General features: G+C 39.4%; 1 protein-coding gene across 2 annotated transcripts in view; it reads left to right on the top strand.

The window, feature by feature from the left end:
* Positions 1 to 18,721, top strand: part of NETO1 (neuropilin and tolloid like 1) — a 677,063-nt gene that overhangs the window by 242,482 nt on the left and 415,860 nt on the right. For both annotated transcript variants that reach the window (XM_085605913.1, XM_085605914.1), the window contains exons 5-6: positions 12,262 to 12,303; positions 12,429 to 12,556. In XM_085605913.1, the coding sequence (XP_085462039.1) occupies positions 12,262 to 12,303; positions 12,429 to 12,556 (170 nt within the window). The remainder of the gene's footprint in view (positions 1 to 12,261; positions 12,304 to 12,428; positions 12,557 to 18,721) is intronic.

Genomic DNA, 18,721 nt, shown 5'->3' with positions numbered 1-18,721 from the left:
TGTCAGACCCAGGGCAGGATTCCATTTTGCCGCCCGCATCCTGTCACCTTCTAGAGGCGGGCTGCAAGGACACAACACCAGCTCACCTTTGAGGGTACAAGTCACCAGCCCCAACTGTGAGGTGGGCTCCAGGGAATAAACACATGCTGAAAATACAGTTCGGCGTTTACTAGCAGCACGCGTGCCACAGTGCATTAGCTATTTATCGTCAATGTCGGAGTGTCCTATGAGGTCCTATTTCATTTTGTTGACGAACTGCTGTAGTAGTAATAATTTGTCCTGTAGTTGTCCTCTCATTTTGCTGCAGTTATGCAGCACTGTTGCACTGTTGTTTGTGACATAGTTAGCATCATATTTCAGGAACTTTGGTCATGCTGTTATCCTCTCTGGAAAGGTTTTCGAAGAGGCATCATTTTCAGCATATCTCACTTTCCATGTACACACAAATAATCCCCACTCATGCTCAGCCTCCTGGGGTATTCCTCCTTAATCAGTTTTAATCTGCAAGTCTCCATAAACTAAGCCCAATATATGATTTTCATTGCTGAAGGCAGTAGCTTTTGAAGTTGGGGTAAAAACATCCCTTGAAATGGAAATAAGTGGGTAATCATCTATAATGCAATCAAGGCACCTTGTAAGGTAACAAGGATTCACTTTATATTCCACAACATACAAGACGTGCTAAAAAAGTAATTCCACATAAGAAAAAAATTACCTATACCTCTAGTGACTTCAACACTTATTCATATGAAGTAAGATAAACGAAAATTAATACGTTTACCTGAGCAGTAATTTCTGCCTTTTATTTATTTTTTAATTTTTTAATTAATATCTTTGATCACAAAAAGAACACATAATGAACTACACAAAATACCACATTAGTACTTACACAATGAAAATGAACAACGTGAAAAATGTGTTTTGACATACAATTACAAATAAACTCATAATAATCAAACATTGAAACAACCAAATGAAATGTCACAAAGAACAATGCAGGTATGTGACCACCAACTTGTGCAGATAGAGAAAGAATTAGGGCTTTGGGAAGCGCCTTTTTTAATAAAAACTTAAACTCTGTTTTTTCCCAACCCCCCCCCCCCTTTTTGTCACAATCAGTCTGTTTGTGAGAAAGACTAATCCAGCCCTGATGAGAGTGCGGCAATTGATTTAACCGGCACTCGAAACGCGTCGGCAGACAAAGGAACTCAACTCCTTGGTTAAATATTGCAAATATACCCCCTTGTGTCCCTGATATTTCAGAGGATTTGATTTATTCCAAATATAAGGGTGTTAGTTGTCTAATTCATCAATTCCCCCCCTTCTCGTCTGTTACTTTTATATTAGGCTCACCTTTTTAAAATCTTTTTTTTTTTTGTATTGCATTTTTTTTCTGGAGGGCCCAAATGCTTCATTTACCCCCCCCCCCCCGCCCCCCCCCCTATGTACCCACTGTCATCCGTTGCTCCCTGGAACTCACAGAACCCTACCTGTGCTGCAGCCATGTTTCCTTTTTATCGAGGGCCTGGAAGCTACAAGGTGCCAATGCAAAACTTGCTTTCCTTTTAGTGCTTTTGCACACTTTCTTATTTATTTTTACTCTACGTTTCTAAAATGAGCATAAGCCATGTTGGAACTGTAAAGTAAAAAATCTGTCAGTGCATAATGATGCCTACTTGCACACAGCAGCCATCTTGGAATGTGTTTCTTTTCTTAAAAGAAAAACCTGGATTTGCATGCATCAAGACACACCGGCAGCCATTTCGGTTATTGCACTTTACCATTTCAAAAGGGCTGACAGACATTTTACAAAGGTAAAGGAAAACATAAAGTACCCGGTGGTGCCAGTGCAAATAAGCATAGGCAAAGCCAGTAGTTTTCACCTATTAGAGCCTATACTTATTCGCTTTGTTAGGGTTTGTTTAGGTATGAAAGCTATTAATCTTTCATTACATCGTAGCCTTGCATTTAAGCCTTACATCCAGTATTTTTCTCAATCAGTGCTTGTAAGTTGAAAAAAACACTGTTCACTTTGCAGCTTCGGGCCAAGATTAAAGTAGAGGCATTAGCTGAAAAACTATTTCATGTCCCATAAAATTACACATATTCGTCACTTTTCATTAAAGGTAAACTGAATGTAGCATCATCCTAGCTTCAAGAAGAAGGCAACTTTTGGCATTATCCTAGCAATAAAGTGCTTAGGACCACTTTACAGATATTATTTTGCTGCAGTAGGAACATTTCAGACTCTAGGTTCTGTACATAGCACATTTCGATGAGTAGATTCTAGGTCAGCCATCATCAGAGAAAAAAGGGCATGATGTGCAAAACCCTGAAATATGTAATTGTGACTGTAGCAAAAAGTACAGCTGTTTACACATGACACACCACATTACAGTATAACATAGCCGAGTCCGATGGTATAGTGGACTAATGTTTCCACTGTAGGGGCGTGTGTCCATCCTCATGGTCAGAGGTTAAAATCCTGGAAGTTCCACTATCCTCATGGTCAGCAGCGGTCCGTGGAGGGAGTTCCGTGGGGTGGAAAGGCGGGGCGGGGGAGGGGCAGGGTGGGGGGTACTAAACACCGGAACATGGATAATTGGAGGTAAGTAAACAATTAAATAAATAAAACGAATTTCGTAGCGCGCCCTGCATCACAAAATGCAGTGCAGCGTGCGCTACGGAATTAGTTTTATTTATTTAATCGTTTACTTACCTCCAATTATCCACGTTCCGGTGTTTAGTACACCCCACCCTGCCCCTCCCCCGCCCCGCCTTACCACCCCACGGAACTCCCTCCACGGACCGCTGCTGCTCATGGTCAGAGGTTAAAATCCTGGAAGGCCAATACGCCTTTCATCCTTCTGAGGTCGATAAAATTAGTGACATTGAGTTGGGTTACAATAAACATCTGCTATTCAGTGCCAAGATACCCTTGGGTGAACATGCACTTTACAAATACAAGTTATGTTACACAAATATATCTACATTTGCACATTTTGTGCATTGTCCACAAAGCCCAGCCCAGACATGTTCCAGATTGCTTAACCAGTATCTTCTTGCCCTAGTGACTGTATATGGAATTGTGAATATTTGGCCATCTACCACATTTATTTAAAAATGTCAAGGCATATCAAATCACACACAGTGCACCACCCTCTGGACTGGCCTTTGGCTCTACTCAGACTTGAAAAAGAAACTATTTAATGACCAGAAGATGGCTAACAATGTAGCTTTCCATTTTTTATACTGGACTTTCACTGCCAAGGTAAAAGCTAAAGGCCAAGCTCTCTAAATTGTGTTTAATATTGCAAATCCTGAAGCAACCCACACCCAAACACAATACAGCTTTTCACATATCACAACTCAACATCCACTGCATCCCCACACAAACATAAGAGAGCTCTTCACATTTCACAACTCAACATCCACTGCATCACAGAAGCATGGCTCGCCACCACATCCTTGCACATCTTAGACATTGTTGCGACCACACAGGCTACAGCATTCAGCATGCACATCACACTCATAAGACAGCAGGGTCGACATCACCCATGAGATCGCTTGGCTTTGAACCCAAGTAAACCACCACCATTGAGCACATCAGATGACACATCCCATTCTCTGGTACCCAATCAATCAGCTTTATCTTATTTATTACGCCTAGCAGACCAATCCAGGACTTCGTAAATGAAAACGTTACAAAAACACCACTCTCAGAGCAAATTCAACCTGCTCTGCACTAAAAAATAAGAAAGCAAGCGACACCCTCCTCAATGTTATCAACATGATCAAAAAGTTACAGCATATCATTGAACCAACCAACCCTTAAGGAGTCACCTCTATCTAGTTTTCTCAACCTCACCAACCAACTATTACAATTCACCCCTGCTTCTGGACCATCCATCTTGCCATCTCTTTAAATCTTCTTCATTTCAAATCAATACACATAGGTCAACCAAATTCAGAACAAAAAACCTTCTGTTCCTACAAGGAGTTCTCTACTGACAAACTACAACACAAACGTAATTATTGCTCATTCACCATCACCACAACATCTGACATCAACTCCCTTATTACGGACATCGACCCATTCCTAGAAAAATGTATGTACATGAAAAACAATAAGGTTGTCATTTGAGAACAGCAAAGGAAATGCAGTCATGACAACCTCACACTGCTGAATTTTTTCAGCTTTAAATACATACAACACATCACATCAGTCAAAGTCATCTATTACACATACCCCATCAACGAAGCATGTAACAGAAGCATCAATTATTAAGTTCAACCACACCCAGACTCCTTGGTCCCACACTCCACTGACAGATGCAATGCCATCAATCACAAAAATTCCAACAACTCATTCACAGCACCAAGGTTAACCCTTTTCTCCATGTATTCCAATGTGAAATATCCTGCATTGGCCCTCTTGAACCTCCTCTCTCCTGCAGGGATTCCCGATCCCTCTGACATCTTTAATTCTTTAAGTTCACTTTCTATGAAAATCCAAGTTACCTTCACACATATAGAACAGTTAGTTGTAGGGTAGGCTGCATCAGTTGCGGTTTTTCCCTCACAAATAGAAAAGGTACTTCAATTCTAGCAGCAGAGCACACCACCCATTCACAAAAACATTATTAAATAGCAGCAGTTCCTGATTTCTTCGCACACAAAAGGCCTCATTAGAAATCAGGAGGAACAACATTAACGTATGATTTAATGCATTCATTTTGCTCCATCTGATTACTGTTGGTTATGTTCTGGCACAATCTGTTCTATCTGGTGTGGAAGAACCTGGCCTGATTTTTCCAGCCAATAAAACTAGCTGGAAGTGTTGCTTGACACTTTGTCTGCAGCTGAAGCATACAATACTTCCCCATGCTAGAAAAAACGTGTTGCTTTCTTTCCCTACTACCTACACCCCCCTTCCTCACCCTTACTCTGTGAATCATTCCCCACATACATTTACCACCATCTGAAAGCAGCAAGCATGTACCACCTGCTCAAAGTACGTGGTAAATGTATGTGGCAAAATCGCGTTGAATAGGAGACTGTGTTATTTTATGTCTGGAATATTTGATCACATACAGTACCTCACCATTCCTTGTGTTTTACTTTTAATTGTATGGTACTCAGCAGAAATGGTAAAATCGCAGTTGGTTTTACTGTGGACCCAGTACTGTGAAACTCACAATTTTAGGCATAGAAGTGGCATAGGCACAGCAGGCACAGCAGGAGGGCAGGCACTCATCACACAACTGAATTAGTGAGGTGAGATGTATTTGATTTCTAAACTGCAATTTGCATCGACGGCTCATTAAGTATGCAGATGTCACATCTGCCCCTACTGCTCTGCCCACCAAATCCCATCTCCACTAAATACGCATAGTGAATTTTTTGAGTAATAATGTTTCGGATTCCAGCAATGCTTCAATCTTATTTTCTGAAAGAAATTTTTCATTTTATTTCAGATGTTTGCCTTTTTGAAAGAGAGAGAAATGAACAGAAAACAACGCTTTTATTGTAAAATATCTACTGTCCATGTACAAAGCATAGAAAAATGGAGAAAATGGATAGCCTTGTTGAGTAGATCTTGTTAATATCAAATGTGGGTGAAGAATGGCCATTATCATTTGAGTGCCTCAGGGAAGCTGGTTGAAGGGCTGACTGCAGCCTACAAATTGCTTGGAGAACCGACATTATTGTATCATGGAGCAAAGTAATTGCCTCTCCATCAGATCAAATGCCTTTTCAATGTTGAGTGATATAAAGGCCTGTAGATGATGCCATTGTTCAGCCTGGTTGCTCAATTCAACAGCATGGTTTCTGTGACTTGTTGTGTCACAGCCTGGGATAAAGCCATGCTGGCAAGAAGAAACCGCATAGGAGATAACTAAGTACAGGCAATTGTCAATTAGTCAAGAGCAGATGTTATAGCGTACAAAGAAGAAAGGTCAATCTTTTTGAGCATAAGCTTGATGGTGTTTTAGGTTTTTTGTTGTTGTAGTTGTTGTTGTTAAATGACCATACTTCTTGCCACGTGGAAAGATAGTGGAATTGGAGTTCCATCCACAATTTCCTTTATTAATTCCACGAAGGATAAAAAAACACATTTAAGAGATTTTTCGATAGGTAGCTGAGACGTGCATCAGTGTCAGCCACCTTGACTGATGGAGCAGCTTGGATTGCTAAAGAAATCTTTGAGTTTGTGAAAGGGTAATCAGTATTCTATTCTGAAGATCATTCAGTATAGGAAAATAAATTTGCTTCAGAAAATGCTGTGTTCCAGTACAGTGAGACTTACAATTATTAATGCTTCACATAGTACTCTGTGAAAGCAGGAGTGATATAAGGTGCAGTAGATTGAGATGGGTAGGCTAACAGAACAATGTCCAATATTTGATTCTAAGAATTTTCATCTTGTGCTAAAGTTGGCAAAATGGCTCTGATTTTATCTCCATGCTCAAACTGATTAAACTCGAGAATTAGATTTGTTGGATCATAACCTTCATGTGGAAAGAAGTAATACTTGTTCAAACAGAGGTCAGATCAGACAAGCAATGCTGCTGTAATTGGTTGTTCTTATAAACCATAAAAATAGGAGCTGAAGAATTTGAGAGCAGCTCTCTATGCCGACTTTTCAGGGAAACGCCGAACTTTAGTAAGAGACCAAATAAAAATGACTGTCTCAGATGTTAGACATAAAGTCTTCTAGGCCAGTGATATATGGATCACCTAAAAGTTGAAAGCATTTAAATGTCCTTGAGGGCTGTGTTGCGAATGACACTGGAATCCCAAATGAAGAGAGAGGGGTGCTTGAATAGGATGAAGGAGTACCATCAATGCATGTTATAATGACCTACCAATTTACCAAAGTTTGCTGCTACTGCTTGCTGAACGATGAAAGCTGCACACCTAGCCAGACCCAAGTAGCGAAAATATTGCGCAGTGTACACAAATTCTTTATTAGCAGCAACTTTGATCTAAAATGTGTTTATATTGTAATGGTAGAGCAACATTGTGTGTTCATATTTTCTAACATAAGACAAATAATGCAAGTGAAATCTCAAGAATTGATAATCCATACAAGGAAGGAGCATAGGTGACAAATGTTGGTAACTTTCTGGTCAGTCAGAAGTCGGGCCATATGTTGAGCACAAATTAATATCTAAAGGACCGGCTCTGATCTTAAGGATTATCCTGAGACCACCTGGGTCAAACTTACTTGAAGCTTATAATCAGCTAGAGAATTGTAACATGCTTATCTGAAGTGAGATGAGCAGTAGTGTTAGACCTGACATCACTGGCTTGGTTTTCCCCCAAACATTTTGCCTACACTCCTCTAGGTTTACTGATTTTCGTTTTTGTTGACCGTAGGACTCTGTGAACTTTACAACTGCTAACCAATGTTGAAGTGCTTGTGCTTTCTCCTCTAAACATTGTAAACTTGAATTAAATCCAATTTGCACCTTTAATTGTACTTATAAGTCACTAGCAAAGTGGTACTATATGTAACCAGGGCATGTAAATGAAATGCTATCAGTGGGCCTGCAGCACGAATTGTGCCACACACTTAGGTAACATCTTTAAACATGTCGCAGGTCTGCCATTGAAACCTCTGAGCTGTTTTAAACTGCCATTTAGACCTGGAAAGATAAACATTTTGTCAGACCTAAACCTTCCTTCTTTAAAACATATGTCACCACTATGGTAGGCCCTAATCTGCCCATGGGGTGGGGTGCAGTGTATTTAAATAGTGGGACATGTACATTCAAGTTTTACATGTCTTGGTAGTAAAAACCTCTTACATTCGTTTTTCACTACTGCAAGGGCCTACCTCTTCCATAGGATAACATTGGGTTACCCTATTAAATTTAATACATGCTAACAGGCAGGAAAGTCAAGTTTGGTCCTTTATGAATTGCAATTTAAAGCCCTCTTTTATGGTAAAGTTGAATTTTAAATCACAATTCTGAAATTACCACTATCAGAAAGTTTGCATTTTCTTGTGGTGTCTAGAAATGTCCCAACTTCAAAGCTGGTACCAGTTATACATATTGGACCCTCAGACCAACTCTTCTGTACACTCCTGGACCTGTGGATACTACAGAAGAAGTACTGTCCTGCTGCCAGAGGAGTGCCCAGCTGTCTAAAGCCTGCCCTTCTGTCTAAGAAGGAAGAGAGGACCTGATACCTTCATCCCAGGCTACCTCAAGTGACTCGAAGGGTCAGCTGACTGGCCTCTTGTTCAAAGCTACAGGGACGCAACAAGCTCCAGAGACCTCCCTGAAACTGCCCAGCTGACCTGCTGTACTGGACCTGCCTGGATCTGCAATTGGACCTGCCAGTGAGTGAGTTCATGATCCCCGAGATGTGCCTCCCAGATCCCGGGCCCTTTGTGGGGCATCCGTTGAACTCCTCCTGGAAGACAAGGAACAATCCTGAAGATTTGTACTCTTTGCACCACCGGGCAATGCAACCTCCTTTGAAACTGACTCTTCATGCTACAGCAACCGCCAGTGATGACCAGCAGTGTGAGATCTGCACTTCGAGTTACAGCATCGACCGCCATTGGTGACCGTGAACGCAAAGCTTTAGCAACGACCATCTGTGATACCCGACAGATGCGCCGCACGGCCTCCTCCACCGCAAACTGGACTCTTTGTGCTGAATTTGAGAAGGTAACTTTTCAGCAACGCTAACCTGGTCCCTGTATGCGACCCACACTCCATCGCATTGGGCCTAATCTTGTGACTTTACCCTAGTGTAGCACGACCAGATGACGACGAGTGGAAATTAGTGCTTTTAGACATTATACTTCTATTGCATATTCGAAATTGCACATCTCAGGTTCTACTGATTGGATTTTTGTGTTTTTGGTGTCAAATAATTTATTACATTCTACTCTATTTTCCAAATTGATGTGAGATTTCTTCTGTGTTGTGTTGTCACATTATTACAGTTTGTGTTCTGCATAAATAATTTACACATTGCCTCTAAGTTGAGTCTGACTGATTTTCTGCCAATCCATTACAAGGTTAAGCAAAGGTTAATATAGTGACTTTTTGTAGTTCACCCTAACAATGATTGTGGCTGCTGCCGGAGTAGGTTTCACGCCCCCCCCAACCAGGCACCCAATTTCCCACAAGTAGCAAAAGAAAATTTGACCCAAAGGTGTTTAAGGATGTGTTTTTTTTAGATTGAATTCTGGCCTCTAGTAATTGGACAACGTTTGACTGTCAACATTTTAATTCCAAATTCACATGTACCCTTAAAGTGAGCATTTACACTCTTAACATTGAGGAGAAGAATCCTTGATAGGCCAGGTGTAGTAATTCAATACAGAAAATATAGGATAGCTCCTCAGTACTCTTTCTTTTTGTGTACCACCACAGCCCAAGTATGACCCCTCTCACTCCCCCAATTTCCTCTCCTGGCTGTGTAACACTTGTTTTTACATTTTATTTGCTAATTCCATACAACATCAATAACAAATTAGATTTAAGTGTTTAACCCCTTCAGTGCCCATGACGAGATAGTCTCGTCATGGAGCGCGGTTGCGCTGTGCCCATGACGAGACTATCTCGTCATGAACCCCGCCCGCTAATTCAACGCCCGGCACAGGGCGGGGAAAGGGCGGGGCACTGAAGAGGTTAACAGATATCTGCTTCATCTGATGAGACATCTATAAGCAATATAAGACATCGACTCTCCACGGTTATTCATTGATGTCAAATTACCTGATAGTACCTGGTTTATTTTTTTCCAAAGGAGTTCCCTATCTTAACTCTGACTTACATCTCGTTCAGCAATTATTTCATCTTCGTTTATTAAAATCTTTTTAGAGAGTCAATATGGATTTAATGATCCACACTTTCAGTTTTTCAGATATCTGAAAATCGGAGAATTCATTCTACACATCGATCTGGACTTTGATCCCCTGCTTTAAATCAACTGCCATCATTTTAAATTTGATTTTTTATCAGCTTTTGTAGATGTGCTCTCGAAGATTACTTTACAGAATTGGTCCGGAAATGGTATTCATGGCTTGGCACAAATTATTCAGGAACTTTTTCTGGACACACTTACAAGGGTATATCTAGTTTACATCATGGTCAAAAATAGACTCCATCATTATTGCTCTATACCTAATTATTACATTACTCTATCTAAAATCCTTCATTGGAATCCCAAAGCCCGCATATCTGGTCAATGCACTTGATGCCACTTTAAAAACTCAGATCAGGTTCACATGTTGTCATTTTAGCCTTTCCTTTACACTTATTAGGAACGCTTCTTTATTAGAGTTTCACGGGTCCTGAACATGCCTATCTTGCCAGATAGCTCATTGATTAACCTGGGGGTCACTGATAAAATCCACAATAATTTTGTCTTCATAACAGTCTTGATTGCCCACCTGCAAACAGCCAACCATTGGCAGGATGTTTCCCTATTCAGATCCTTGCTCCTGAGTGCAGGAAGTTATGAACAACCTTAACTTTGAGAAGCGGATGAATTCAAATATTCAGTAGGGGTATTTCAACAATGATACTGTTATTAAACCATTAGGAGAGCGATGGTTAGATTGTGTGGATGGTCAGTTTGCACTCCAGGGGGCTTATTTGTTACACGGTTTGCGTCACTCTTGCACCACGCAATGTGGTGCAAAATTGACGCAAACCGTAAGTCAGATTTTGAAGCTATGCAAGGCCACCTTGCTTGGCTCTCAGTGGCTTCAAAAATCTGGGATAACCTAAGGCAGTGCAAATCACTTAGTTAACCTGCCCTGTGAAGGCGTTGCATGGAAGTCGCTTGGGTGTTCCCAAGCAACTTTTGTGGAATTTGATGCATACCCAGATTTACAAGAACTTGTAAACCTGGGGATGTGTCAAAATCTTACACCTTCTCAGGGGAGGCGTAACGAGTAGAAATATTTCTATTTCTCCTCGTTTCTTCCTCTCTGCAGCATGCATAGAAAGAGGATATGCCTCCCAGGAATATTTTTATGGAGGAAGGTGTGCCTTCCTGTACAAAAACAATCCTGCATGGTGTAAGGGTGACTGCGTTGGCGCTCAGTAGCTCATTGTGCGCCAGTGCATGGGAAAGGACAGGAATGCACTGCATTCCATTAAATCCTGCATATTCCTGCCCCTTCCCTGCCATGCAGTGCAACAGGGTGACTTGGGGCCATATCAACAAGCGGCAGCGATAATTATCGCTGGCTGCTCTTAGCGTGAGGAATTTTATCACCAACTATCGCAGATAATTATCACCATGCTAGCGCTGTATTAACAATGCATAGCGCAATGGCGATAATTATTCCAGTGATAGCGATGTTTTCCATGGAACATCGCTGGTTTTCCAGCGATGTTCCATGGAAAACGGCGATATCCTGTGTGAAAGGGCCTGTGGTCTTAGCCACACAATCCACCCCCCATGTTAGGTATGCCTTAGTCAGGAATTTAACAGATGTTACATTCCTGCGTTAAGGCATTCTTAACGTGATTTTAAATATCGCTAACCCTCGTTGTTAATATGAGGAAGCTGGGATAGCGATATTTACCCAAGGGAGTCTGGTCAGGCACGCCTCCTTTGCATCTCATTAGCGATGCGATGGGAGGCGTGCTGACAAGGGGCGCTAATGCAAGGATACACGTGCTAGCGTGTCCTTAATGATAATGCGATAATATTAACCCCGCTTTTCGCCCGAAAACGGGCTCTAAAGTGACGATAATATTATCGCCGCACCTTGTTAATATGCCCCTTGCTGCTCTATGTCATAAAGCTCATAAATAAGCCCCCATATATCTATACATTTACAGGACTGGATTTTAACACGCTGTAGACTCTTACTTAGATCAGTTAATTGACAATACTATTAATTTTGTTTCCCTTCTTTTGTTCTGCAATAAAAATGGCTAACGTCCCATGACATCTTAATCTTTGAGTCATGTAAATGAGCAAAATGTTTTGGGAATCTATTCGTTTTACTGTTGCCAATAACTCAGCACAAAATGTTTCCAACTCGGATTTTAATTGACTGCATGCATCTGCTAACCTGAACGATACATCTAACAAATATTCTATTCATAATAATTTGGAAAAAGAGCAAGATAACATGTTATGTTTTGTAGACCCTCTCCCAAATAATTCGTTAGTCTTGTAAACATTTTGCTGAAGTATTATTCTTCATGTATTTGTTTGTGGTTTATTTTAAAAAGTCTTTCTTTCTTTTTCCACACCTTCCCTTTAAAGATCCGGATTTCAAGGACCTCGGAGTTCTGAAGCCATTGCCAGGTTGGTATGCTGAGCAATCACAACTTGACCGTTGAGGTTATATTTGATGCACAAACTAAATTGTGGTTGTTATTCAAGTTGTCTTTTTTTTCTTCTCTGCTTTTTTTCTTGGCCCTTGTGCTCAGTTTGTGAGTTTGAGATGGGAGGACCGGAAGGAATAATTGAATCCCTCCAGATTGTAAAGGAAGGGAAGGCTTCCGCCTCTGAAGCGGTGGACTGCAAATGGTACATCCGGGCGCCTCCGAAATCTAAGGTCAGTCCCTGTTCCGGGAGATGGTCTGTCATTTGTTTTTACCACTGCCCAGAACTTGTTCAGCTGGCTTGAGATATATTTTATCTACATATTTTCGTGTTTCAAAACTCGCTCTTGCTGATTAAAAAGCTATTACACGGCACCTGTTTTTGTTGGATAAAACGATTCAGTTAAATATCCCTCCATTTACAATAATCGATAATAAAATTCGTGTCGACAACTTTAGGGTTTTTAATTTACAAAGTTTTGTCTAGTGATATTCACACAACCTTCAACTAAGAGTGATTGCACATCAATATGTTAGTCTGCTTTCGTGGTTAAATGTTAATAATGTTTATAAGAGAATTATTTTCTTTGGTAATATTTTAGATGCTCTTGAATCCAATGTAATGGCATTCATATGTCGCTACACCTCTATGACAGTCTATTTATTACTTTAAATATTTCCTATGTTTACTTGCTATATTTTTTGTAATTACAAATGCCATTTGACTTGACGTTGCTCCTTAGATCGTTATTTTCAGTCACGTGCACTGCATGCATCACTTTTTCAAAACAGGCACAATATTTATTCATCATTGTTTAGGAAGTTTTGTACGGTTTTGAAGTTTTCCAGTGAGGTTTTATTTTTCTACACTTATTTTGGTTTTTCGACTAAAGCAGAATGAAGATTCTGTGGATTATGCCTCAATTTGTTGGAAAAATTGAATTCACATACACAACATTGACACTGTCACTGCCACTGTTACCAAGGGGCATATTATCAAGCACGGCGTTAAAATTATCGCCGCTTTAGCGGCAGAAAACTGCTGCTAAAGCGGCGATAATGGGCTTGATAATATGCCCTTGAGAATTCCAATAGAAGCCCATGTTGACACCAGAACATGGACTTCTATGGGAATTCTCAAGGGCATATTATCAAGCCCATTATCGCCGCTTTAGCTGCAGTTTTCTGCCGCTAAAGCGGCGATAATTTTAACGCTGTTTCTTGATAATATGCCCCCAAGTTCGGTGTTATATCTTACCTAGTTTATACTAGAGTGTTTGGTTGGCTTTCAAAATTACAATCTTTACAAACAATCGATAATAACACCAGGAGGTTTCACTCAGTGCTTAATGTGAGCCGGTGGTTGCATGTGGGGCTTTTTAGCACAATCTCCTTAAAATCGAACTGGTGAAAATTCCTGGTGTTGCATGCAGTTCAAAACATCTGGTAACACATTTCACATATACTGTCCATTTAAAAATGTTTAATTAGCATCTATCTTAAGTTCTACATTTGACATCCTTCATTATCTTATCTTGCCTCTTAGGATAGGTTACTAGTGAAATATGTGACAGAGAATCTGCTAGCACGGGCAAACTGTAAAAAATTAAAAAAAAATGGCACAAATCACACATAGTCGTTGACAAAAAAGTTCGAAGCCCCATATCTTAGATGCAACTACATCAATGAAACCCTTCATCATGGGCTCATATTTGAATTACCACTACAGACGGTGCTACCACTTCAGTATACTTAAGTGCAATAGCGCATAGTTGCAATGTTCTTTCCACCTCAGTATTTGTCTGTATTTAGACTCGTCACTGGGCTATTCTGGAATCATATTGTATTTACATAGAATGTTATGTTTTGAAAGGACGACAGGAAGCCATGCGGCAGAGCAGAAGGCAGCGCTGTGTGGCTGAGAGGCTGCTTCATGCTGTGTTCTGTTACTAATAAAGTTCTCTTGAACATCAAGTGAGCATAATCACTACAGAATTTGACAACAAGTGTAATGGTCCTTCCTGTATCTCACTTTGACTTCACCACAGGCCTCCAAGCCTTCTTTAGATGAACAAACAAAAAGCAGGGCTAAAAGGAAAGCTTATTCCTTAAATTACATTATTAGCATTGAAGATGTTGCTTGACTCCTGAAAGGGGAAAGAGCATTACTTTGCATTGGCTTTGGTTAGAAGGCCTTCGTATTTGTAATCAGATTTAAAAAAGAAACACGTGGTCTGTTGCTGCTACAGATAGCATCATTTACCTTGACCCATGGTTTACAAACCTGTAATGGGTGATCTAACTCAGACCAAAAAGCAAGGCATACATTTGTAAGAGGGTAGAGTACTTGTAAAGTAGATTATATCCAACAGGACACATGCCTCTGGTCAAGTTTGCATGACATGTTAATGATTGATAGAAATGATATTGATCATAATGCATCAACTCTTTTTATGAACAGTTCCCCTATTGGCAGTAGCGGCCCGTGGAGGGAGTTCCGCGGGGTGGTGGGGTGGGGCAGGGGCTGGGTGGGGGGTAGTAAACTCCGGCTCACGGCCGACCGGAGTAATGTAAGTAAATACATAAATAAAATGAATTTCAGTGCGCGCGCTGTAACGCCAAATGTGTTTCAGGGCGCTCAATGAAATTTGTTTTATTTATTTATTTACTTACATTACTCCAGTCGGTCGTGAGCCCGAGTTAACTACCCCCCACCCTGCCCCTCCCCCGCCCTGCCCCAGCACCCCGCGGCACTCCCTCCATGGGCCGGTACTGCCTTTTTGCCTTCGATAAAGGCAAGACCAGAATTGCTTGCCAGTGATAGCGCATGGCACAAAGTAAAAGGGGTTTTGGCTAACTAAAGCAGAGTGTATAACATGTATACCACGTGCTAAAACAGTTATAAAATCTCTATTCATATGATTGAATTTTGGCCCATATTACCATCAGGTCCTCTGACATATCGGAGAGTTGACAAGGATTTCGCAAAACATTTAGATGAATATCCCCCTCATGAGGCCCAGAACAAAGGTAATGTTTACACAAACCCCATTATATACAACTATATACATGACTCATTATTTACAATAATTAAAAACAACAGACTCAATTTCTCTATTACTTTGCCTTCATCTATTTTCTTTGAAAGCATATGGAATGGTCAGACAAATATACAGTGTTGAATTAGAACCATCACACAGGAGAACACAAAATCAGTAATTCAGAATAACATCTCAATCAAGGAGCCTGAGTTGAGTGGATAGTGTAAGAGACAAAGAGCATTTTATAAGATCAATGCAAAACAGAATTTCATACGAACAGCGTGCTAATAGCTGGAAGTGCTAACCCTCAGGCCGAAAGGGAAAGCTGGGGCAATCCTCACAAAAGTATGAGGAACAAAGTTAAGGAGTCAACTTCCAGACAGCATCAGCCAAAGAATCTCAAAGAAACAGCTTCCAGGAACGCCTCATACAGAAGTCTCATTCTGACCTAAACAAAACAAAACATGGAATCTATCACTAATATTTATACCATACAGTTAAAAGTCCATCCCTATTCATGTACCAAAATCTGGGAAAGTCTCTCTCCTCATTGGTCTAGAAGCATAGGGTGTTAACTCACACCACTTCTGTCGCTCTTCTCTTTCAAAAGATTTTTTTTAGATTCACGCTATCATCATCGTCCTTCAGCAAAGGAAACCATAATCTTCTCCTTCCTCGACACACGCGCATTCTAACAAATGTTGTATCATTTCACTGGCACAGTTATCCACAAAACATAACACTTCCTCAGACGATAGGAAGTTTTGCTGATACTCCAAACACGTAGCAGCCATTCAACAAGAAAGAACAGAATAGTCATCTATGAAGAATAAAACACATTTTTACATTTTAAAGCAAAATTAACTCTAATGAGAGCTTTGAGGCTTTCTTTGTAAAGTGTGCAGTCTTCTCTAAGAGAAATAAACAGATTCAGTTATTTGCTCAAAACAAAAACTCAATTTTCATAATTAATTTCAATATTTCATTAGTCTAATATAAACGCAATAATTTTAAATTATTATTCTATTTAATTAATTAATATTGCTTAATTAAACGATACATAATAAACGATAAAAACGTTTTTATTCCATATTTGCTCCTGGAAATAATATTTGCTCCTGCTTTGCGGTCTTTTCGTCCAGGAATCATTTGTGGCCTACTTAAACCCATTGTCATTTCCCCGTACCTTTCTTATTTTCTTTTCCAAAAATTAAGATTTGGTTAATTTAAAAACTTTGGTAATGATTTTCACACCACATAGGGAGATTGTAAATGTCAGAAGAACACATACATTATTTTACAGCAAGTAGGAAGTGATCTAGTTATGAAATGCCATTGCAGTGGGAGTGTCAATCATTCAGCTCTCAATAAAAACCTGCCTGAAACAAAAGAAACCTGGAGCTTCCTTCGTAAAGCCATTCAAAGAGTGTACTTCTGAATGTGGGAGTGACAATAACATAGATCTCATCAATTGTGATTTTTTTTTTTTAATGTGGAAGGTAATATTATGAGCAGGAGTAAACCAACGTGTCATATAACAATTGGTGCTGTTCCCGTCTACATTGCTGCTGGTCAAGGGTCCCCATGTTCTATTGTTTCAAGTAAGTTTTGGAATGGGAAAATCCTTTGAGAGTTGGGAGTGTTTTTGGAACCTACTAGGGTGACAGGAATACTGTGCATGATCCAAATGGTCATGTACATACTGTGCATGACCCAAATGGTCATGACAAGGTATTGATAGTGGATGATGCAGAATATATTAGAAGGACACTACAAGATAAATTCCTGAATGTGTTTAAGGGAGGTATAGAAACAAAATAGAGGAGTCTCTCATAATATCATGCTGAAAGCAAACAACACATAACGTTAGGGGCATCCCTTTGATAGTAAGAGACACATTTAAACCAGTACAGAACATATTACTAAAGATGAGGGTTATAGAAAAAGTAGAATCAGCTGAATGGGTCACAACTTTGGTTGTAACTCCATGGGCTAATGGAACAGTTAGGTTTTGGGTGCATTTGAGGAAACTAAATTGCAATACCTTGGTTGTATTGCTATGCATATGATTAGTTATGTCCTTACATAAGGTGCTGTTCTGCTTAGCTGTAGGAAGCATTGTGCTGAGGCTGAGTTGTGTTGGGTCAGTTACTAAAATCCTATCATAAAGTTTGAGTGAGCATAAGCACTACAATAATTCAATTTTAAAGTACTTTATTAAAAAAAAAAAGTGTCAATGTTTATTTTAGTTTTTGTTTTATTTAAGAAATTAAGACCAGACGGTTGCTTACCTATATCATTTAATTGTGTTTGCTTTAGTTTAATTTAATTTAATTAAGCGTTAGGTTAGATTATGTAATCCAATATAATTACACTTAATTATTTATTAAAGTAAAGGATGATTCTTTCATTTATTTTACTTGTATTTAATTAAAATTAAGCAACAGTGAAGGTTAGTAGAATCTCAAGCATTGGGGTCTGTATTAGCTTTCGGTTAGTGCTATCTATTTAATGTTATTTCATATAATTGAAAATTAGGTTATGGTTGGGGGTTTACTTACCTCATTTTAAAATAAAATACTTTAACTTAATTATTTTAAATGGTTATTGCTTTAATTTAAATGTATAGAACCATTAGAAATCAGTAAAAGGTTAGTTCTCTAACTGTTATTATGGTTAGGATGTGTTTGTCCCATATTTCAATTCATGAACAAATTAATATATTTATAAAATGTTATTTTACAGATAAATATTACATTTATTTCATTCAAATTTAGTGTTTGTGTGAGGGTGGGTGTGCCAGTTTTGTTATGGTTAATAATTACATTTAATTGTATTAAGGGCCAGTATTACAATTATGCTTAGTATTATGTTAATTAAATATATAATAAATATAAAGCCATTAATTTACTTTTATTTTAAAAAGGTCAATGCAATTTTAGGGTTGAGATAGTGGGGATCAAGGTAGTTGTAAACTACATTTGGAACTTATCGAAAATAATGTTGATGTTTTGTGTTAACGGCGTCACTGTAGTGGTACCTTGAAGTATTATCATACAACCCATCAGAGATAGAGAGATGATACAGTTTCAAATACTGAGGTGCTACTGAGCCTTAATAGGCTCTGACAGCAGAAGCAAATTGGTTTCAGGGAGCAATTGTGGTAATCTTCTCTAAATTATTATGTATAATGAAATGTTGCCATGCAGTTCAAGAAATAACAGCCATTGCAATAGGTGAAACTTTGTACCAAGGACCTATCATCTGTAATGCAGCTCCTGAAATCAGCATGAGTTGCCACACAGATATCAGCTCTAAATATAATGTAATCATGTTGTTGCCAAACATTAGCATTTT

This window comes from Triturus cristatus, chromosome 5_1, assembly GCF_964204655.1.
Source record: "Triturus cristatus chromosome 5_1, aTriCri1.1, whole genome shotgun sequence".
Lineage (NCBI taxonomy): Eukaryota > Metazoa > Chordata > Amphibia > Caudata > Salamandridae > Triturus > Triturus cristatus.
This window is presented reverse-complemented; position numbering and strand designations above follow the sequence as displayed.